The 23354-nt window shown below is 43.3% G+C and overlaps 1 protein-coding gene across 1 annotated transcript; it reads left to right on the forward strand.

Moving 5' to 3' along the window:
- Positions 1 to 982: 982 nt before the first annotated feature.
- sdf2l1 (stromal cell-derived factor 2-like 1) lies at positions 983 to 17281 on the forward strand. Its single transcript, XM_073051848.1, has 3 exons — positions 983 to 1303; positions 7530 to 7726; positions 16086 to 17281. Exons 1-3 carry the CDS (start codon positions 1108 to 1110, stop codon positions 16362 to 16364), a joined length of 672 nt encoding a protein of 223 aa, XP_072907949.1. The 5' UTR covers positions 983 to 1107; the 3' UTR covers positions 16365 to 17281.
- The last annotated feature ends 6073 nt before the right edge of the window (positions 17282 to 23354 follow it).

Below are 23354 nucleotides of genomic sequence, written 5' to 3' on the forward strand. Positions count from 1 at the left end.
TTTAAGGGACTCCTAGATAGGCACATAAGTAGATGAAAGAGAAAAGGAGGGATATGTAGGAAGGATGATCTTGGTGAGGGTTAATGGGTTTGCATAACATTTGTGGACCGATATGTCTGTACTGTGCTAACCCTACCTTTTGTAACTCAATGGCGTTGTCTCTGATTTGGAGAAGCACTGTTGACGTTTCGAGCCGAGACCCTTCGTCAGGACCGAAACGTCGACAGTGCTTCCCCTTATAGATGCTGCCTGGCCTGCTGTGCTCCACCAGCATTTTGTGTGTGTTGTTGTTTGAATTTCCAGCATCTGCAGATTTCCTCGTGTTGTCTCTGATTTGTCCTGCTTTGCACAGTTTTCTTCACTGTGTTGTGTGATTTTATGTTCTGCGTTTTGTATGTACCTACATAGATCTGATACGGCTGCAAGCAGGCTGTTCATTATCCTATGTTGTGTATGTTGCTCTGGATTTCCAGCATCTGCAGATTTTCTCGTGTTTTTTTTATTATACGTATGTCACCATTCTGTTGGACATGACAATAAACTTGACTTGACCTAACCTCCAGAACATTTATTTTAGTGGCAGACTTTATTTCGAATTTCCTGAATCTGCCGCGTTCTACTCGCCTACTTAGGTTGACTCACCTTTCCCGCAGGTAACCCAGAGATGTCTCAGCCCATTGGTTCGCTCCCCGGCCAATCAGACACCTACAGCACCGCTTCATCCAATGGAGAAAGTCGACGTGTGAGCCGCGCGTGAATTCCCCCGGCGATTTGAATGACATCGCCAAAGGTCCCGCCTTTTGCGTGATTTTTCCAATCAGACATCAGCATTCCACTCACGGCCTGTGAGTGGGCTATCATTGATTTACGTCTTAGCCAATCGAAACTTGTATCGTCACCACAAAGGTGGTGCTTGCTCCAGAAGCGTTGGCCAATCAATAGGGTGGGCTGATTGGCCTGCCTGCACTGACGTTGAGACCCCATCCGGCAGGTGGATGCTGGCAGTCGTTGATTGGCTGCGGCACGCGAGGAAGTGAGTCGGGAGAGGCCCATGTACGCAGCCGCGAGGTAACCAACCGGTGGAGTTGCGGGCAAGTAGCTCGCGCCATGGCGGGGGTGAGAGCCCGAGATCGGAGCTCTGCGCTGGGGTTGTCTATGTGTATGCTACTGGCCGCCGTTGTCACCGCCACTGTCGCTTCCTCCCCTACCGAGCAGCAATATGTCACCTGCGGTTCAGTGGTGAAGCTCCTCAACCACCGGCACAACGTCCGCCTGCACTCGCACGACGTCAAGTACGGCTCGGGTAAGTGCTGGGGGCAGTGGGGTCTACACCAGGGCAGTTCCCAGTTTCCAGGGGGAAGTGGGGTCCACGTCAGACCAGTCTCTTCTCTTTCCCCCCCCCCCCCCTCCAGTCTCCAGGGTAAATGTGGTTCGCGTGTGAGACCGGTCCCCAGTCTGCAGGGTAAATGTGGTTCGCGTGTGAGACCGGTCCCCAGGCTGCAGGGCGAATGGGGTCCACGCCAGACCGGTCCCCAGTCTGCAGGGCGAATGGGGTCCACGAGTGAGACCGGTCCCCAGTCTGCAGGGCGAATGGGGTCCACCCCAGTCTACTCAGGTACTGAGGTCAATGCCAGTCTTTGCCCCCTCCTAAACTTCTGGTGCACTGGGGTTAGTATCAGAACACACCACCACCCTCCAGCCATCTTGCAACATCTGGGGGCACTGAGGTCAATGCAAGGCTGAAGAGAGTGGCCTATGCACATTTATACTTGTTCCATTCTACAGATGTGCAGTAGAGAGCATGCTATCATGCTGCACTTCTGCTGGGTTCAGAGGCTACACTGCAGCAAGCAGGATAGTTAAAATTGCCCAACTCATCACTGGCACCATCCTACCTGCTATCAAGGACACATACAGAGAAAGATTTAATTTATTTCCTGAGATACAGCATGAAGTAGGGCCTTATGGCCCTTAGAGCTACAGTGCCCAGCAGTCCTCCGATTTAACCCTGGTCTAATTATGGAACAATTTACAATAACCGATTAACTCACCAACCAGTTGGTCTTTTGACTGTGGGAGGAAACTGGAGCTCCTGGAGGAAACCTACAGTTACAGTGAGAATGTAAAAACTCATTACAGACAGTAGCAAGAATTGAAACTGGGTTGCTGGTACTGTGTAGTATTGTGCTGACCATTACACTATTGTGCTACACTAAGGTGCTCAGTAGGGCCAGTAACAACATGAAGTAACCCATCCTGCTCATAGACTGTTTGACTCGCTCTCCTCAGGGAAGAGGCCACACCAGGACCACCAGAGTTACGAACAGTTACTTTTCCCAGGTAGTAATTCTGGTCAAAACCTTCGCCCACTAACCTGTCCCTCCACTACTATTTCCTGTAGAGTCATTTTATGTACAGGGAGTCCTGTGCCTGGCGTCACGTTATGGACATTTGTATTTGTTGTGTTTATCTAATTATTTTTTTTGTGCTGCATCGCATCCAAAGTAACAATTATGATATTGAACAATCTTGATTAGTAGTAATTTAGACACCATGTTGTAACTTACCAGCTTCCTGCCAGTACTCATAAAATGAAACTGTCAGCCCCGCGCAGCTATATTTAACCCACCATTTGTTTTATAATTTGTAGCTTATTCTCCAACTAGAAATAGAAGCAGCTGCAGCTTTGTGCGATTATTCTGATTTTGTTTGTCAGAATGTATCTTGATGTGAATACTTTTTGGAAGGGTTAACCTGACCATGGAGAAATTTTACCAGCTTGGATTTTGTTTACACACCATATTACTGGAGTGTATTTAACTGATAAGGTTTTGTTATTGAACTGTGTACAATGATGCCATTTTTGATACTTTAGAGTCAAAGAAAAGCACAGCACAGAAACACTTCGGCCCATTTAGTCAGTGTTGAAACATTTAAACTTCCTACTCCCATCAGCCTGCACCTGGACCACAGCCCGCCATACTCCTGCCATCCATGTACTTATCCAAACCTCTCTTAAACATTGAAATTTAGCTCACATGCACCACTAGCAGCTTGTTCCACACTCTCACCACCGTCTAAGGCAGTGGTTCCCAACGTAGGGCGTACGCCCCACAGGGGGGTAATTTGATTTTTAAGGGAGGCAATTTGAGTATGAGTTATTAACAGTGAATTTTTTCTAGTAAGTCTGTGTGAGTATGGGTGTGTGTGCGAGTTAATACATATGTGTATATACAGTATGCATACATAAAAATACTTGTGTGTATATACATGTGTAATTGCGTATGTACTGTATATATAGTGTATCACCATCATTACAACCATCAAATGGCTTTCATAATTAAATTAATGAATTGACTGATGTAGGAAGGAACGAATGAACAAGTCCAAATGCATAAGAAACTCGTACGAGGTCGCGCCAATGCTGCTTTTTGCAGTAGCTTTCGGCTCTTGGTGGTGTGAAGGTGTGTACATTGCGTCATCTCTTTTAAACGGTGTATCTGTCTTTGTATGCTGTAGAAACGAATCGGCATTGTTTTATTTATTTATTATTATTATTTTAATATCACTTAATGTTCTTTTTTTTTACAATTTCTTAGTTATTTCTTCCTCAGAACTTTAACAGTCCTTTGGTTCTTTTATTTTTCTCTTTCATGAATGCCATGAAACTTGTTTAAACCAAGTTAATGGTCTTTTAGGCTTCCTCCAGGTGAATAGGAGTTCACTTTTTGAATAATAAGAATTATATATCACCACAGGGGGCATCAGGATTTTAGAGGTGATTAGGTGGGGCATGGCCAAAAAAAGGTTGGGAACCACTGGTCTAAGGGGAACGTGAGGGGAAGCTTCTTCACTCAAGCTTTTCGCATTTTACCCATAGCCCATGATCTCAAGTTGTAGCCCCACCAAAACTCAGTGGAAAATACCTGCTTGCATTTACCCTATCTGTATACTTCATAATTTTGTATGCCTCTATCAAATCTCCGCTCAGTCTTCTACGTTCCAAGGAATAAAGTCCTAACCTCTTCAATCTTTTCAGTTTCCATTTGTCTCAAGAGTAAATGGAAAGCTGTTTCTCATCTGTCTTGCCCTTCCCAGTTTTCCATCTGTGCCTTGGAAGCTTTTGGAATCCAGATATCTCACCTGGACCACCCTGGTCCTGCAACTTGCTCTCCTCCTGTCTTTCCACCAAAGATTATGTGCAGTGGTTTTGAAATCCCTGGTTTGATAGTTTGACACTGTGAATCAGTCCACAATAAGTATTTTCATTCTCCCTATACCTGCAAACTCTTGTGTCCCATTTTTTTCACCTTCCTCCCCCCACATTTCATCTGTGCCACAATGGTTTGTAGTATCTGTTCCTTGCTAAAGCATCAATAGTGCATTTTGCTTTAGTTGAATTTAAACCCACAGTTTAAACCCTGGCTTTCTTTCATATTTCATTTTTTTCCCTTCTAATGATTCATTTAGTTGCTCTCTGTGGGGTTTTAAGGCTTCCCAATCCTCTATCTTCCTGCTAATTTTTGCTTGTTGTATGCCCTCCCTTTTGTTTTTACAAACCCCATTTCCAGAAAAGTTGGGATATTTTCCAAAATGCCACAAAAACAAAAATCTGTGATATGTTAATTCTCGTGAACCTTTATTTAACTGACAAAAGTACAAAGAAAAGATTTTCAATAGTTTTACTGACCAACTTAATTGTATTTTGTAAATATACACAAATTTAGAATTTGATGGCTGCAACACACTCAACAAAAGTTGGGACAGAGTTAAAATAAGATTGAAAAGTGCACAGAATATTCAAGTAACACCGGTTTGGAAGACTCCACATTAAGCAGGCTAATTGGTAGCAGGTGACGTATCATGTCTGGGTATAAAAGTAGCGTCCATCAAAGGCTCAGTCTTTGCAAGCAAGGACGGGTCGTGGCTCACCCCTTTGTGAGAAAATTGTTAGTCGGTTCAAAAGGAACATTTCCCAACGCAAGATTGCAGAGAATTTAGGTCTTTCAACATCTACAGTACATAATATTGTGAAAAGATTCAGAGAATTCAGAGACATCTCAGTGCGTAAAGGGCAAGGTCGGAAACCATTGTTGAATGTGCATGATCTTCGAGCCTTCAGGCTGTACTGCCTAAGAAACCGTCATGCTACTGTGACAATTATAGCCACCTGGGCTCGGGAGTACTTCGGAAAACCATTGTCACTTAACACAGTCCGTCGCTGCACCCAGAAAGGCAACTTGAAACTGTATTATGCAAGGAAGAAGCCATACATCAACTCTATGCAGAAACGCTGGCAAGTTCTCAGGGCCCGAGCTCATCTCAGATGGACCAAAAGACTGTGGAACTGTGTGCTGTGGTCAGATGTGTCCACATTTCAGCTAGTTTTCAGTAAAAACGGGCCTCGAGTTCTCCGTGCCAAAGATGAAAACGACCATCCTGATTGTTATCAGTGAAAGGTGCAAAAGCCAGCATCTTTGATGATATGGGGGTGCATCAGTGCCCACGGCATGGGTGAGTTGCATGTATGTGAAGGTACCATTGACTCTGAGGCGTATATTAGGATTTTAGAGAGACATATGTTGCCATTAAGGCGACGTCTCTTCCCATGCTTATTTCAGCAGGACAATGCCAGACTACATTCTGCACGGGCTACAACAGCGTGGCTTTGTAGACACAGAGTGCATGTGCTTGACTGGCCTGCTGCCAGTCCAGATCTACTATTGAAAATGTATAGCGCATCATGAAGAGGAGAATCAGACAATGGAGACCACGGACTGCTGAGCAGCTGAAGTCTTATATCAAGCAAGAATGGACAAAATTTCCAATTGCAAATCTACTACAATTAGTATCCTCAGTTCCAAAACGATTAAAAAGTGTTATGAAAAGGAAAGGTGATGTAACACAATGGTAAACATGCCTCTGTCCCAACTTTTGTTGAGTCTGTTGCAGCCATCAAATTCTAAATTTGTGTATATTTACAAAATACAATTAAGTTGGTCAGTAAAACTATTGAAAATCTTTTTGTACTTTTGTCAGTTAAATAAAGGTTCAGGTGAATTAACATATCACAGATTTTTGTTTTTATTGCATTTTGGAAAATATCCCAACTTTTCTGGAAATGGGTTTGTAGTACTGCACTGTCCTGTAGAGAGCAAAGGGCATGGCAAGGCACAGAAGACTTCTTTGTCAGAGATGACAGACAACTACCAGACAAAATCAGTTTTCAGCATCTGCTTCCAGCCCCTGGCCTTCAATGCCATGGCAGTTTGAGTAGTACAGAGTAAACACTTGAATGTTGGGAGGGTGCCTTCAGCCTCTTGAAATGGTGCAGTAGAGATTTGGAACCTCCTGGGTGGAGGAGAAAAATCAAATCTCCTTTAAACTTCCCACCCTCTGATTTAATTCTATGCCCATTCATTTTTGTCAGCTGTGAGGGGAAAAGTGTCTCACTTCACTCTACCTAAGACTGACACCCCAATCAGGTTTTTCCTTCAGCCAGCTTATGCAAACCCCTTGCAACATCCTGGTGAATGTCCTCTGCATACTTCTAGTGCAGTCATAATGTTTAGTTTTGTACTGTTTCTCCCTTCAATTCGTTATTTCTAAAGGGAAAGTTTCTTTTTGGTTCACTGTTTTTCCCATGATTATTTCTGCAGTATAAATATTGGGTGAAGAGATCGAGTTTTATTTTAAATACGAAATTCTGTAGGTGCTGGAAATCCAAAGCAACACACACAATGCTGAAGGAACCCAGGAGGTCAGACAGTATCCATGGAAATGACATTTCAGGCCAAGACCCTTTCTGATGAAGCGTTTTGGCCTGAATAATTGGACTGTTGTTCATTACTATGGATGCTGCCTGACCTGTTCAGCTCCTCCAGCATTTTATCTTTTGCACTGTTTTATTTGATTTTTTGTTTTCAAGACATTACCCCACCTCAGCTCTCAGTGACCTCCAGAATGACCACAATCTTGTCATAGGGCTTGGAGGCTTGTGTGCCTCAATGACCTGGAGGTTAGTATTGGCTGGAGTCAGGGCTTTATGCTTTGGCTCTTGGTAGGAGACCATGCCAAACGAGTGAAAGGGTAAAGCCCAAACTAAGAGTGGTCCACTGATCCTCCACTTTCGGGGGTTCAGCCCAAGGCTCACAACCCCTGACTGGTCAAACAAAATTGTTACAGAAACAGTAATGAAGAATCCTTCTACATCTGAGTGCAACGGTATTCCTGAGTCTCCACCCTGGACATGCATGACTGACAGTGAAAACTGAGATGAAGTTACAGACATGATGAAGGAAGCCCTGAACACAGCCAGAAATGGAGGACCCTCATTAAGTTTTCATTGATCCTCGGGTGATGATTAAGAAATGGAGGTTGGAATCATAGAGAATACAGAACCATCTTTATCAAAAATGCTGTCTTAAAGTTGCAGCGTATGCATCTCAAATAGCAGCCGTTTCTGGAATTTTTGATGATCTTGAAATTGCTTTGGGATTTTACAGTGCAATCACTCTTTTTCTCATAAGGAAGTGGTCAGCAGTCTGTGACTGGTGTAAGTGCTTCGGATGACAGCAACAGCTACTGGACAGTGAGAGGAAAACCAGGCCAGGTTTGTCAGCGAGGAATACCCATCAAATGTGGGCAGTCAATACGACTGACACATGTCAACACTGGAAGAAACCTGCACAGTCACCACTTTGTGTCCCCACTCTCTGGAAATCAGGTATAACTTCTAACTGCGATTCTGATTTGGGCTTAAGTGCAGGGTTTGTGATAAACACATTTTTAGGTGATGCAAGAATTGATCATGAGACAGCTGTATGTGTAGGGTTGCAGACAGGTCGGGTGGGCAGAAAGGGCATTTAGGGAGGCTGAGATCAGCTTCTGCTTAGGGCAAGGTTCCCAACCTGGTGTCCACAGACACCTCGGTTAATAGTAAGACATAGGAGCAGAATTAGACAATTAGTTCCATTCAGTCTGTCCCGCCATTCAATCATGAATGATCCTTATTTTCCCTCCTCAGCCCCATTCCCTGGTCTTCTCCCTGTAATCTTTGATGCCGTGTTCAATGAAGAATCTATCAATCTCTGCCTTAAATACATCCAATGATCTGGGCTCTCCAGCTGCATGTGGTAACAAGTTCCACAAATTCACCACCCTCTGGCTAAAGAAGTTTCTCTGCATCTGTTTTAAATGGATGCCCCTCTATCCTGAGGCTGTGCCCTCTTGTCCAAGACTCAACCACCATAGGAAACATTCTTTCCACATCTATTCTGTCTAGGCCTTTGAACATCCTCAAAAGGTTTCAATGAGATTCCCCCTCATCCTTCTAAATTCCAGGGAGTACAGGCCTGAAAAACCATCAAGCATTCCTTGCGTGATAACCCTTTCATTCCTGGAATCATCCTTGTGAACCTCCTCTGGGCCTTCTCCAATGCCAGCACATGTTTTCTCAGATGAAGAGCCCAAACTGTTCACAATACTCAAGGCGAGGCCTCACTAGTGCTTTGTAAAGACTCAGCATCGCATCCTTGCTCTTGTTTTCTGGACCTTTTGAAATGAATGCTGTCATGGCATTTGCCTTCCTCACCACCAACTCAACCTGTAAATTAACCTTTATGGTGTTCTGCACGAGAACTAAGTCCCTATGCATCACAGATTTTTAGATTTTTTTCCCCATTTTGAAATTAGTCTGCACATTTATTTCTACAGCAAAGTTCATGAACATTGTATTTCATTTGCCACTTTCTTGCCCATTCTCTTAATGTGTATAAGTCCTTCTGAGCCTACCCATTTCCTCATGACTACCTGCTCCTCCACCAGTCATTAGACTAGCAGCCAACCAGACAAGGATACTTTTATTCTCACTTGCTGCCTCCTACCAATCAGTCAATGCTCTAACCATGTTAGTAACACTCCTGTAATACTTGGTAAGCAGCCTTATGTGTGGCACCTTGTCAAATGCCTACTGAAAGTCCAAATATACAGCATCCACTACATCCCCGTTCACTCCAGTTGACTCTAACGTCTACCCAACCACTGAGGACGGACGAAGTGATATGTAATTTCCTTTTTGCTACCTTCCTCCTTTCTTAGAATGGAGTGACATTTGCAATTTTCCAATCCTCTAGCACCATGCCAGAGTCCAATGGTTTTTGAACAATCATTGCTAATTCTTCCACAATCTCTAAAGCTATCTTTTTCAGAACACTAAGATGCAGTTCATCTGGTCCACATGACTTGTGTACCCTTAGGTCTTTCAGCTTTTTGAGCACCTTCTCTCTTGTGATAGTAACTGCACTCACTTCTCTTCCTTCACACACTACAACATACTGCTATTGTCCTCCACAGCGGAAACTGATGCAAAATACTCAGTTAGTTCATATGCCATCTCCTTGTCCCCTGTTATTATTTCTCCGGCTTCATTTTCTAGTGGTCCTATATCCATTTATTTACATACTTGAAAAAGCTTTTACTATCCACTTTGATATTGCTTGCTTTCATATTTCATTTTTTTCCCTCCAATGATTCATTTAGTTGCTCTCTGTGGGGTTTTAAGGCTTCCCAATCCTCTAACTTCCTGCTAATTTTTGCTTGTTGTATGCCCTCCCTTTTGTTTTTACAAACCCCATTTCCAGAAAAGTTGGGATATTTTCCAAAATGCCATAAAAACAAAAATCTGTGATATGTTAATTCACGTGAACCTTCATTTAACTGACAAAAGTATAAAGAAAAGATTTTCAATAGTTTTACTGACCAACTTAATTGTATTTTGTAAATATACACAAATTTAGAATTTGATGGCTGCAACACACTCAACAAAAGTTGGGACAGAGTTAAAATAAGATTGAAAAGTGCACAGAATATTCAAGTAACACCTGTTTGGAAGACTCCACATTAAGCAGGCTAATTGGTAGCAGGTGAGGTATCATGACTGGGTATAAAAGTAGCGTCCATCAAAGGCTCAGTCTTTGCAAGGTTGTGGCTCACCCCTTTGTGCCAAAATTTGTGAGAGAATTGTTAGTCAGTTTAAAAGGAACATTTCCCAACACAAGATTGCAGAGAATTTAGGTCTTTCAACATCTACAGTACATAATGTGAAAAGATTCAGAGAATTCAGAGACATCTCAGTGCGTAAAGGGCAAGGTCGGAAACCACTGTTGAATGTGCGTGATCTTCGAGCCTTCAGGCGGTACTGCCTAAGAAACCGTCATGCTACTGTGACAATTATAGCCACCTGGGCTCGGGAGTACTTCGGAAAACCATTGTCACTTAACACAGTCTGTCGCTGCATCCAGAAATGCAACTTGAAACTGTATTACACAAGGAGGAAGTCATACATCAACTCTATGCAGAAACACCGGCGAGTTCTCTGGGGCCAAGCTGATCTCAGATGGACCGAAAGACTGGAACCGTGTGCTGTGGTCAGATGTGTCCACATTTCAGCTAGTTTTCGGTAAAAACGGGCCTCGAGTTCTCCGTGCCAAAGATGAAAATGACCATCCTGATTGTTATCAGTGAAAGGTGCAAAAGCCAGCATCTCTGATGATATGGGGGTGCATCAGTGCCCACGGCATGGGTGAGTTGCATGTATGTGAAGGTACCATTGACTCTGAGGCGTATATTAGGATTTTAGAGAGACTTATGTTGCCATTAAGGCGACGTCTCTTCCCATGCTTATTTCAGCAGGACAATGCCAGACTACATTCTGCACGGGCTACAACAGCGTGGCTTTGTAGACACAGAGTGCTTGTGCTTGACTGGCCTGCTGCCAGTCCAGATCTACTATTGAAAATGTATAGCGCATCATGAAGAGGAGAATCAGACAATGGAGACCACGGATGCTGAGCAGCTGAAGTCTTATATCAAGCAAGAATGGACAAAATTTCCAATTGCAAATCTACTACAATTAGTATCCTCAGTTCCAAAACGATTAAAAAGTGTTATGAAAAGGAAAGGCGATGTAACACAATGGTAAACATGCCTCTGTCCCAACTTCTGAGTGTGTTGCAGCCATCAAATTCTAAATTTGTGTATATTTACAAAATACAATTAAGTTGATCAGTAAAACTATTGAAAATCTTTTTTTTGTACTTTTGTCAGTTAAATAAAGGTTCACGTGAATTAACATATCACAGATTTTTGTTTTTATTGCATTTTGGAAAATATCCCAACTTTTCCGGAAAGGGGGTTTGTATGTTAGCTTTGAATTCCCTTGTCAGCCGCAATTGTGCTCCATTTTACCATTTGAGTATTTCTTTGTTTTTGGAATTCATCTGTATTGCGCCTTCCTCATTTTTCCCGGAAACTCAAGCCATTGCTGCTCTGCTGTCATCCATGCCAGCATCTTCCAATTTAGTTTGACCGACTCCTCTCTCATACCACTGTAATTTCCTTTGCTCCACTGGAATTCTGTTATGTCAGACTTTACTTTCTCCCTATCAAATTTCAAGTTGATCTCAATCCTATTGTGACTCCTAGCTCCCTAATCGTCTCTAGTTCATCACATAACCTTCAAACCAGAATAGCTGATTCCTTGGTGGTCTCAATGACAAAGTGCTCTATAAATCCATCTCATAGGCATTTAACAAACTCACTCTTTAAGATCTATTACTAACCTGATTTTCCCAATTGTCCTGCATATTGAAACCTCTCATGATTATCGTAACATAGCTCTTTTGACAAGCCTTTTCTATTTCTTGTTGTAATCTGTGGTCCACATCCCAGCTACTGCCATTAGGGTCCATTTACCCTTGGGGTTTCTTAGCTCAAACCACAAGGATTTAACATCTTCCGATCCTATGTCCCATCTTTCTACTGATTTGATGCCATTCTTTACCGGCAGAGCCACACCACCCCCTCTGACTACATTCCTATCCCTCTGATACAGCGTGCAGCCTTGGACATTCAGCTCCCAACTACAACCATCCTTCAGCCACGATTCAGTGATGGTCACATCATCCCTGATCATCTGTAACAGTGCAACAAAATCATCCACCTTATTTCTAGTATTTTGTGAATTGTCTTTAAGTGCTGTATTTGCTACCCTTTTTGATTCTGCATCCCTAATGCACTGATACTCACCCTGCTGGCTGCAATTTTGTCTTACCATTTGCCTGCCATTCCTGACAGTCTGACTGCGTGTTATCTTTGCTTGTTTTACCATTGATCCTATCCTGAGTCCCTTTATTCTGGTAGAGGTCCATGGGAGGTATGGAAGTGTAGTGGTTAGAACAGCCCTATGCAGTCCTGACGATCCGAGTTCATTGCCTGGTGTTGCCTGTAAGGAGTTTGTACATTCTCCCTGTGACTGCATGAGTTTCCTCCGGGTGCTCTGTTTTCCTTCCACAGTCCAAAGATGTACCAGGTGATGGGTTAATTGGTCATTGTAAATTAGGCTAGGATTAATCAGGTGATTGTTGGGTGGTGCATCTTGAAGGGCTGTAGTGGCCTGTTCCATGCTGTATCTCAAAAAGTAAACAGATAAAGGTTGGGAACCTCTGGTTTAGGGAGAGCAGATGAGGGAAGGAGAATTCAGAGTATATGCAAGAATACTAATACAAATTAGGGTAAGCATCTTGGAATACATATCCACTGATATGAGCTGCTAGAATGGTCAACAAGACAAGGTGATAAAGACCAATTACAAGTTAGGTTTTTGTTATTATCCAAGGCATTTCTAGCCAATCTATCCACTGGCATCTATCTGACAGATCATATCAGCGCATTTTTTAAGAGGGATAAAGAGTTAGCCCAACGCAGTTCTTCCCGTTGTATGGAATTTGCATGTTCTTCCCATGACCATGTGGGTTTCCTTTGGGGCGCTGATTTCCTCCCACATTTCAAAAACGTGAGTTAGTTGGTGCCAGAAGCATAATGACACTTGCAGGCTTCCCCAACATAGAAACACAGAAAAACCTACAGCACAGTACAGGCCCTTTGGCCCACGACACAACAGTAAATGAACGGTTTCACCACACCTTTTGATGTTTCTATGTGGATGTGACAAAGCAAATCTAATCACATCGGGATGCACAATCCAACTAATGATTGTCCTGTCATCTTCCTCTAAGGTATGGTCACAACAATATCCTGCCTGTGCTACTTAGTTTGTGTTCTCCTGACTTTATTATAGACATACATCAAAAACATGGACAAAAGGAGTATCTGCCCAAGCTCATTTGGAAGTAACTGTTGTTGATGTCAACGGTAGACAACTTGATGGTTAAAGTTCATAGCAAGGCTGGAGGGTATTAAATGGGAAATGCAAGTGGCTAGAGTCAGAATTAACACAAAAGTTTATGGGTTTTGGCAGTTAGTCCACAAGGGCATTATTTCTTTAGCTCCCATGCCAGTACCTTGATGATGGCCATCTCCAGCTGCATTGTCACTGGCTGTCCTCTCTCCTTTGCTGAAAGTGGAGATTCCTTAAGATGCTTAGACTTAGGAGCAGAATTGGGCCATTTGGCCTATCAAGTCTATTACATCTTTTGATCATGGCTGATTTATTTCCCCCCTCAATTCTATACTCTTGTCTTCTCCTAACCTTTGAAGCCCTTACTAATCAAGAACCCAATGACTTGGCCTCCTCAATTGTCTAATTCATGGGTTATCCTATCAGTGAGGTCAAGAGTTGGAGCTTGGAAGAATAAGAGATGGCCTTATTCAAACCTTTTTATTGAGATAGTGAACTTTGAACTTCCAGCCCTTCAGGCTACACTGCCCAGCAATCACCCTATTTAAGCCTAGCCTAATCGGGGACAATTTACAATGACCAATTAACCTACTAACCAGTACATCTTTGGACTGTGGGAGAAAACCAGGTTACCAGAAAAAACATTCAAACTTTTGCAGGTAGGGTTGAGAATTGAACCTGTGTCGCTGGTACTGTAAAGTGTTGTGCTACTGTGCTGCCCCAGGTGCATAAAGATACTTGCAATTCTGTTTCATTTGCAACTTCACTAATACATGGAGTATGCTTGCAGCCAGCTTGAACAATGTTAGGAAGAGAGTAATGACTAAAAGAGCACTGCAACTGGTTTCTTCCCCTTCTGTGTACAGTAGAACCTGCCCTTACAGCATCCCAGAATCTGATTGTCCTCTACATAAATACTTTCCTTGTGTTGATCTTGATTCCTTTTGCCATTCACTTTCATTCTGTGCGCTCTGGATTTGCCTCCTCCAAATAGGAGCAGTTTCACTTCTATCAGTGATATGATCACATAATGTGGTAATGATCACAGTATGTAATGGGGCGGGGGGAGTCATTGGACCAAAGGAGCCTGTTACTGTGGTGTATCTAAATAAAAAAGGAATCATCATTATGTGCCGTGTCATATGATGTGCTGTTCACGGTCTTTCCATAACTATGATTATTCTTGGTTGGCGTGTGGCCTAGTGCATAAGGCATCAGTCTAGTGATCTGAAGGTCACTGGTTCGAGCCTCAGCTGAGGCAGCGTGTTGTGTCCTTGAGCAAGACACTTAACAACACATTGCTCTGCGATGACACCGGTGACAAGCTGCTTAGGTCCCAGTGCCCTTCCCTTGGACAACATCGGTGGCATGGAGAGGGGAAGGCTTACACAGCATGGGCAACTGCCGATTTCCAATACAATCCTGCCCAGGCCTGCACCCTGGAAACCTTCCATGGCGCAAATCCATGGTCTCATGAGACTAACGGATGCCTATTCTTAAAAAAAAATAATAATTCTTGGTAATTTTTTCTACAATAGTGGGTAGTGTCTGTATAAGACAGGTGACCAACCCCCATCTATTATTGATACTCTTCAGAGATTGTCTGCCTAGTCACATAGCCAGGACTTGTGATATGCACCAGCTGCTCATATGAACATCCACCACCTGCTCCCATGGCTCCACGTAACTCTGATGGGGTTGGGAGGGGGTGCTGAACAGAAACTACGCATTTCCCAAGGGTGACCTGCAGACTAGCGGAGGGAAGGATGTCTTACACCTGTTGCGGAAAAGGTATTACTCAGACACAAAGGGAGATTGCTTTTGAAAGATTTTATTATAACATGATACATATCATGGAGAGCTCAACCTCTTAAAGCAGAGTTCTTGCGTTTCTCCCGGAGTACACAGACTTTTCTCATTATATAGACATAGTGCATGTTATCAAAAGCTTCCAAGCATGTTTGTGAAATACAGCATGCAAGCAGATAATTCCTTTGCTCAATAATCATGTCTTAGCACAGTTTTCTTTATCTATTCAAAGCTACTTCTGCCTACAACCTTGAAGCCAGGACAATTACACAGTTGAGCTATTTTTTAAAAAAAACAGAACATCACGTGATTATGCTTTGATTACTCACTCTCAAGCTAGTTAGCCCTTTACAGCAGTCCTGCAGAAGCAGTTTAAGGGTGCTGCGGGGAAAAAAAAACTCTTTAACCCCTTAGTATCTAGCTAGTAACAATTTCTTCCACAACACCTTTGATAGAGATGTATCTCCACATTGCTACCAAAAAGAAAACAAGTAAACTATATATTTATTGTGATCTTAAATATAAGATTCCCTTGGAATATCCTCTTTTAAAGGGAGATGAAGCCCTGTTTCTGCAGGCTATAAATAGATCTAATGAATCTCATCCATGGAAAAAAGGAGTTGAACACCAGAGGGAGGCAATGGGCAGGCGAGTGGACATGGTGAGAGGAAAAAGGGATGGAGAATGGGGGAGTGGGGGGGGGCAATACTGGAAGCTCAACAAATCGACGTTCAGGCCATCAGGTTGGAGGCTATCCAGATGGAATATAAGGAGTTGGAACCACAGCCTCAGTTCAGCACAAAGGCAAATAAGCTTTGGAACCGCAAGCTGAACCAACTTGTTCCTAGCCTCTGGTCCTAACACCCTGACCTTTTCAATCTGGCCCAGCACTTATTTCGTCCAAACCTTCAGATTCGGCCCATACCTGACCTGTCCAAATGGTTGTTGGATTTACGGAGTATGTCTGCAAGAAAATGAACCTGGGGTTGTGTATGGTGACATATAGGTACTTTGATAGTACATTTTCTTTGATTTCTGGTGTGATCATTGTAATACTGATCTTTACTTTTCCATGTAGGAAGTAAGTGCATTTGGAGAGAATGGAGAAGGAGATGACTTGGATGTCTGGACTGTACAGTGCAGTGGCATGAGATGGGAGCGTGATGATGATGTTCGTTTCAAGCATGTAGGAACCCAGGTCTTTCTAACCATAACAGGAGAGCAGTATGGCCATCCAATCAGGGGTCAGCTTGAAGTTCATGGCACATTTAGCCCCAGTGTCGACAATTACTGGACAGTGATGGAAGGTGTCTTTATCAAGCCTAGTGCTGAGCCATTAAAACATGATGAGTTGTAGCTTTATTTAAAGACTACTTGGGAAGTGAGGCCAGTAAGAAATTGTTGCATTGTTTGCAAGTGACAATTGCTTCATCCTGTCTGGAGTCATGGTTTGTACAGTGAAAATCAATTGAACTGATCTTTCCCAATTTCTGAAGTCTATTAAAACAAAGTTTTGTGCAAGCATATGTCCAACTGAATTTTAATTTTCAGTAACACTTTATGAACTTGCATTCAAGTGGAAGAATACTTTCAAAGTCATCTGCATGTCACTTTCTCGATCCCCAAAGTTGCAAACACCATTTTCTATTTTGTTCTTTTAGTCTTTTTTAATAAAATGAAATTATATTACCTGATAAATGATTACCTGCAAAGTGAGGAATGTAACTGGCCATATGAAGTACTTCCCATTCCAGCTACAGGCTGAGCATAACTGCTAGTGTAAATGGGGTAGCAATAAAGGGGAGAATTAAAATCTATCAATGAGTGCAAGATCACCTTGTTTAGCATTTTGCAGCTAGTGCCCCTTGCATTTCTAAATCCACATTTGTTAGCTCCAAGTTGGTTTTTCAAATCAACAGTTAGTCTTATGACACATTGGTCAGCCACTGTTTATGTTCCACACAGGTCTTGACTCCTCTTCTAACCTAAGCAATGCACTCTTCCATTTGTGTGTCAATACAACATCCCTGCAAATGCATCAATGCTGTTTGCCTTAACTACTGAAAAAGGAAGCTTCTCCTGAATTTTCTTTTGGCCTTCTAATGGTGGCAATCTTATTTATCATTGAAATTTTGAGTTTGTGCAAACAAAATGGACAATTTGCTGGAGAAATGTAGAATTCCAGGATTAACTGTTTTTGAGATACCTGGTGAATCAATATTTTGTCAGTTGTTGGAAATGTTTTAAAAGAAAATAAAAGTTTTATTTGCATAATCTTTTCCAATCATCTGTTCATGCAAAGCTGTTTCACTTTGAACAAATTACTGTACTTGATTGAGTATTCTGTTTTTTTTTAAGACCTCTGCAGTGGTACCATCGAGCATTTCAAAGTCCAAAGTAAATTTATTAAAGTATTTATAGTGTATGTGAGATGTACTTTCTTGCAGGCATTTACAATAGAACAATGAAATGGCATAAAGATGGTGTCCATCATGAAAGGCCCCCATCACCTAGGATATGCTCTCTTCTCATTACTACCAGGAGGGACAAGAGACTGAAGAGACACACTCAATGGTTCAGGAACAGCTTCCCCTCCTTCCATCTAATTTCTGAATGGACATTGAACCTGTGAAAACACTTCCTCACTACTTTTTTTAATTTCTATTTTTGCACTAATTTAATTTAACTATTTAATAGTTAAAGACTCTTGGTAGTGTGGAGGATCAGAGGGATCTTGGAGTCTGAATCCATCGGACGCTCAAAGCAGCTGTGCAGGTTGACTCTGTGGTTAAGGCATAAGGTGTATTGGCTTTAATTAATCGTGGAATTGAACTTAGGAGCCGAGAGGTAATGTTGCAGCTGTATAGGGCATAAGTAGGTATTTAATATACCCGGCGGTGGCATTGAATGCTGTCTTCCATTCATCACCTGACGAATCCGAATTAAATTATAGACGTTCCTGAGATCCAATTTAGTGAAAAAATCTGGCCTCTTGCAGTCAATCAAAGGTCGAGTTAATCAATAGTAATGGGCAATGATTTCAATCGTAAACTTGTTAAGATCTGTATAATCAATATAGCATCTCGGGCTGCCGTCCATCTTTGTTTCACAGAAAAACCCACCCCTGCTGGTCTGATAAACCCTGCTGCCAACGCTTCCTTGAGGTAATTGTCCATAGCCCGCCTCTCAGGTCCAAATAGGGAGAACAGCCTCCCTCGGGAAGGGCAATAACTCAAAGGCACAATCATTACGATGGGGAAGCAGCGAGGTAGCCTCTTTTCTTTCTAGAAACTTCAAGGAGATCGGAGTGTTCGGGGGCGCTCTTTTATTCTCATCAATTCAGATTCAGTTTATTGTCATTTAGAAACCACAAATGCAATGCAGTTAAAAACTGAGACAACATTCCCCCAGAATAGTATCACAAAAGCATATGACAAAACAGACTACACCAGAAAATCCACGTAACGTTTGGCAATCCCCAATCCAGAGTCCAGAGAAGCTGCTGCGTATTAATATCGCGCTACCGTCTAGCGTGTTCCCCAGAAAGGAGCTCCAATCCCACCAGACAAAAACTAAAGCTACACGACCTGCACAAAACCACATAATTACAACAGTGCAAACAATAGCATAATTGATTTAAAAAAAACAGACTATGGGCACAGTAAAAATAGTCCAAGATGTTAAAGGTCTAAGTTCAAAAGAAATCACCAGTTTCCACAAGTCCCCAGGGTCCCGACTCGCCATCCCACTCGGGCGGCAGAAGGGAATACCCCCACTATGGACTTCCAAGACGCCGCCCGACTCAGCCTCGCAGACGCAGCACACACCGAAAGCAACCTGAGTCCGTCGAACCTCCGAGCCGACGACCATCCCCTCCGGCACAGCTTCTCCGAGCACCATCCTCTGCCGAGCGTATTAAGACGGCCCCGCCAACGGCCATCGGCAACGCGACCCCAAGGACTGGGGGCCTGTTCTTCCCAGCAGAGACCCGGACCTCACAGCAGCAACGAAGGTCTTCCTGGAATTTCCCGATGTTTCTCCATGCTTCCACGTACGTTTTCAATCGATTATGATTGAGCACGGCACCCCATTTCACAAATAACAAATAATCAGTTCCGGAGTGGCCGCTGCAAGCTGCGTCGCGCCGCCATCTTGAATCAAATAACCTCGAAATCAGGAAGATTGGACACAGGCTCACTGACCTCCCCTGATTAATCTTACCAAGAAAATGCCGGGACGTTTCTGTTGGTCGGCAGAGTCAGCCTTTAACGTCCTTTCTGTCACTGCTTGCATATTGCGCCCACCCAATCTATACTTTCTTGTTGAAGGACACGCTTCCGACCTCGGGTGCTCGGAACACATACTCGCGATTCTGGGAAACTAATGAAAATCAGGCATCCTGGCAATTAGGGGAACAACCAGTAATAACTCCCCGGGACCGGTCACTCACAGGGACATGCTGAGACAACTATGGAATAAGATGGATCTCTGTAGAAAGAATCAAATGGAAATTTAATGTTTCATGGTGATTCCATATCCGAAAGCCTGACTTTCAGGAACTGTAACAAACTTTACCCGGGTCAGGAGTCGGACACTGGTGGTGAAGATAGGGACCCCATTTGCCGTGCCACCCCTACATTTAAAAAGTTACCCGCTGAACCCGTCAACTAATGCTCGAATGGAAAACCCCTTTTGATTCCATAGCAAACACGGGGGTATACGTAACCCCAAGGAAATACTTATGGTAGAAGCCCCAAGACCGTCGCAGATCTCTCCTCGCTGGAGTTTCCCGACATCATGGCCCCAGTTCCACACAGTACAAACAACATAGCTTTTGAAATCGTCTGTCGCGTTCAGCAAGCGAACGATGTGTCCTGCCAAATTGCATGGGTTCCACACATCCAGCGAGTAGATCAACGAAGGAGGAAATGTTAAGGTTAGTGGAGGGTCAGTGTCGGAAGTATGGAATCTGGCAAATCTTGAAGCCGCTCTCACCGCCGTTTTGACAGACGAATGGCACAGGATCGCGAGCTGCCAGTTAATCTTTTAGATTGTTGTGCGCTTTGTAAAACCTGACCAGTAACCCAGTTTTATGCGAAGAAGTCTCGCAGCGGCCTGCTGCCCACCAGCGGGATGATTGAATACTCTCTTTAGGGTGCCTGAAGGAGCAATCGGAGTCCTCCCTCCACACTTCGCTGTTGCCCATTCCAGAGCTTTTCCGGAGAGCAGTGAAATAATGTAAGCCACTTTGCCTCGTTCGGTAGGAAATTTGAGATCAAACACTAGAGGACACCGGGTTATAAACCTGTATCACGATTCGGGAGTCCCATTAAAGTGCCCCGGTGTAGGTAGATTTAGGGAACTATGACACTCTTACCCCGAGGTCGCAGCATGCCTGATTCCTGGGCTTTTAGATTTCGCTCGATGGCAGAGAGAGTCCTGACCATTTCCTGTAGCTGCTGCTTGTTCCTGCTGACGGCGGCCCTCCGTTTTGCCAGATCTGATCACACTTTGAATCCTGCTGAGTTCATTTTTCTAGGCTCGCTCGTACAGTAAGGGTCGCTAGCGAACTCAACTACAGCAATCACATAGACTTCGACAACTCAAACAAGACTAAAGACTTAATACGGGAACTAGTCAGCAAAAGTAACAAAATCTTGACGAACTTGCATTACGCACGATATACAGAAGAACTCGCTCTGAGTTTCTACAGACCGCAACGACCGAGCAAAGATGGGTTGGTATGCCCTTTGAAATACAAGGTGAATACGAAGGAATGCAAGACATAGAAACATAGAAAACCTACAGCAAAATACAGGCCATTCGGCCCACAAAGCTGTGCCGAACATGTCCTTACCTTAGAAATTACCTAGGGTTACCCATAGCCCTCTATTTTTCTAAGCTCCATGTACCTATCCAGGTGTCTCTTAAAAGACCCTATCGTATCCGCTTCCACCACCGTTGCCGGCAGCCCATTCCATGCACTCGCCGCTCTCGACTTAAAACAACTTACTGTCCCACTGACATCTCCTCTATACCTACTTCCAAGCACGTTAAAACTGTTCCCTCTCGTGCTAGCCATTTCAGCCTTGGAAAAAAGCCTCTGACTGTCCACACAATCAATGCCTCTGATAATCTTATACTGTACACCTCTATCAGGTCACCTCTCATCCTCCGTCGCTCCAAAGAAAAAAGGCTGAGTTCACTCAACCTATTCCCATAAGGCCTGCTCCTCAATCCAGGCAACATCCTTGTAAATCTCCTTGGCACCCTTTGCATGGTTTCCACATTCTTCTTATAGTGAGGCCACCAGAACTGAGCACAGTACTCCAAGTGGAGTCTGACCAGGGTCCTATGTAGCTGCAACATTACCTCTCGGCTCCTAAACTCAATCCCACGATTGATGGCCAATGCACCGTATGCTTTCTTAACCACAGAGTCAACCTGTGCAGTAGCTTTGAGTGTCCTATGGACTCCAACCACAAGATCCCTCTGATCCTCCACACTGCCAAGAGTCTTATCATTAATACTATATTCTGTAAACATACCAAAATGAACCACTTCATACTTACCTGGGTTGAACTCCATCTGTCACTTCTCAGCCCAGTTTTGCATCCTATCAGTGTCCTGCTGTAACCTCTGACAGCCCTCCACACTATCCACAACACCTTCAACCTTTGTGTCATCAGCAAATTTACTAACCCATCCCTCCACTTCCTCATCCAGATCATTTATAAAAATCACGGTGCCTTAGGGGTTCCAGAACAGATCCCTGAGGCACTCCACTGGTCACCAGTCTCCAAGTAAAATATGTCAACAATTACTCTTTGCCTTCTGTAGGCAAATCAATTCTGGATCCACAAAGAAATGTCCCCTGGGATCCCATGCCTCCTTACTTTCTCAATAAGCCTTGAACGGGGTACCTTAGCAAATGCCTTGCTGAAATCCATTTACACTACATCTACTGTTCCATCTTCATCAATGTGTTTAGTCACATCCTCAAAAAATTCAAGCAGGCTCATAAGACACGACCTGGTTTTCACAAAGCTATGTTGATTATTCTTAATCATATTATGCCTCTCCAAATGTTCATAAATCCTGCCTCTCAGGGTCTTCTCCATCAACTTACCAACCACTGAAGTAAGACTCACTGGTCTATAATTTCTTGGGCTATCTCTACTCCCTTTCTTGAATAATGGAACAACAACTGCAACCTTCCAATCCTCTGGAACCTCTCCCTCACTGATGATGCAAAGATCATCGCCAGAGCCTCAGCTATCTCCTTCCTCATCTCCCACAATAGCCTGGGGTACATCTCATCTGGTCCGGTGACTTATCCAACTTGATGCTTTCCAAAAGCTCCAGTACATCCTCTTTCTTAATACCTACATGCTCAAGCTTTTCAATCTGCTGAAAGTCATTCCTACAATCACCAAGATCCTTTTCCATAGTGAATACTGAAGCAAAGTACTCATTAAGTACTTCTGCTATTTCCTCCAGTTCCATACACACTTTTCCACTATCACACTTGATTTGTTCTATTCGCTCCCATCTTATCCTCTTCCTCTTCACATACTTGTAGAATGCCTTGGTGGTTTCCTTAATCCTGTTCGCCAAGGCCTTCTCATGGCCCCTTCTGGCTCTCTGAATTTCTTTCTTAAGCTCCTTCCTGCTAGCCTTATAATCTTCTAGATCTCTATCATTACCTAGTTTTTTGAACCTTTTGTGAGCTCTTCTTTTCTTCACTAGATTTACAACATCCTTTGTACACCATAGTTCCTGTACCCACCCATCCTTTCCTTGTCTCATTGGAATGCAGAACTCCATGCAAATATCCCCTGAACATTTGCCATATTTCTTCCATACATTTCCCTGAAAACAGCTGTTCCCAATTTATGCTTTCAAGTTCCTGCCTGATAGCCTCATATTTCCCCTTACTCCAATTAACGCTTTCCTAACTTGTCTGTTCCTATCCCTCTCCAATGCTATGGTAAAGGAGATAGAATTGCGATCACTATCTCCAAAATGCTCTCCCACTAAGAGATCTGACACCTGACCAGGTTTATTTTCCAATACCAGATCAAGTACAGCCTCTCCTCTTGTAGGTTTATCTTCATATTGTGCCAAGAAATCTTCTTGAACACACCTAACAAACTCCACTCCATCTAAACCCCTTGCTCTAGGGATATGCCCATCGATATTTGGGAAATTAAAATCTCCCACCACAGCAACCCTATTGTTATTACACTTTTCCAGAATCTGTCTCCCTATCTGCTCCTTGATGTCCCTGTTACTATTGTGTGGTCTATGAGAAACACCCTGTAGAGTTATTGACTCCCTTCCTGTT

This window comes from Hemitrygon akajei, chromosome 7, assembly GCF_048418815.1.
Source record: "Hemitrygon akajei chromosome 7, sHemAka1.3, whole genome shotgun sequence".
Lineage (NCBI taxonomy): Eukaryota > Metazoa > Chordata > Chondrichthyes > Myliobatiformes > Dasyatidae > Hemitrygon > Hemitrygon akajei.

Excerpts from the sequence above, each read along its gene's own strand:
- sdf2l1 (XM_073051848.1), top strand. The coding sequence starts at position 1,108 with ATGGCGGGGGTGAGAGCCCGAGATCGGAGCTCTGCGCTGGGGTTGTCT. Across the intron at positions 1,304-7,529 it reads CGACGTCAAGTACGGCTCGG|GAAGTGGTCAGCAGTCTGTG; the intron begins GTAAGTGCTGGG and ends TTTTCTCATAAG. Across the intron at positions 7,727-16,085 it reads CCCCACTCTCTGGAAATCAG|GAAGTAAGTGCATTTGGAGA; the intron begins GTATAACTTCTA and ends TTTTCCATGTAG.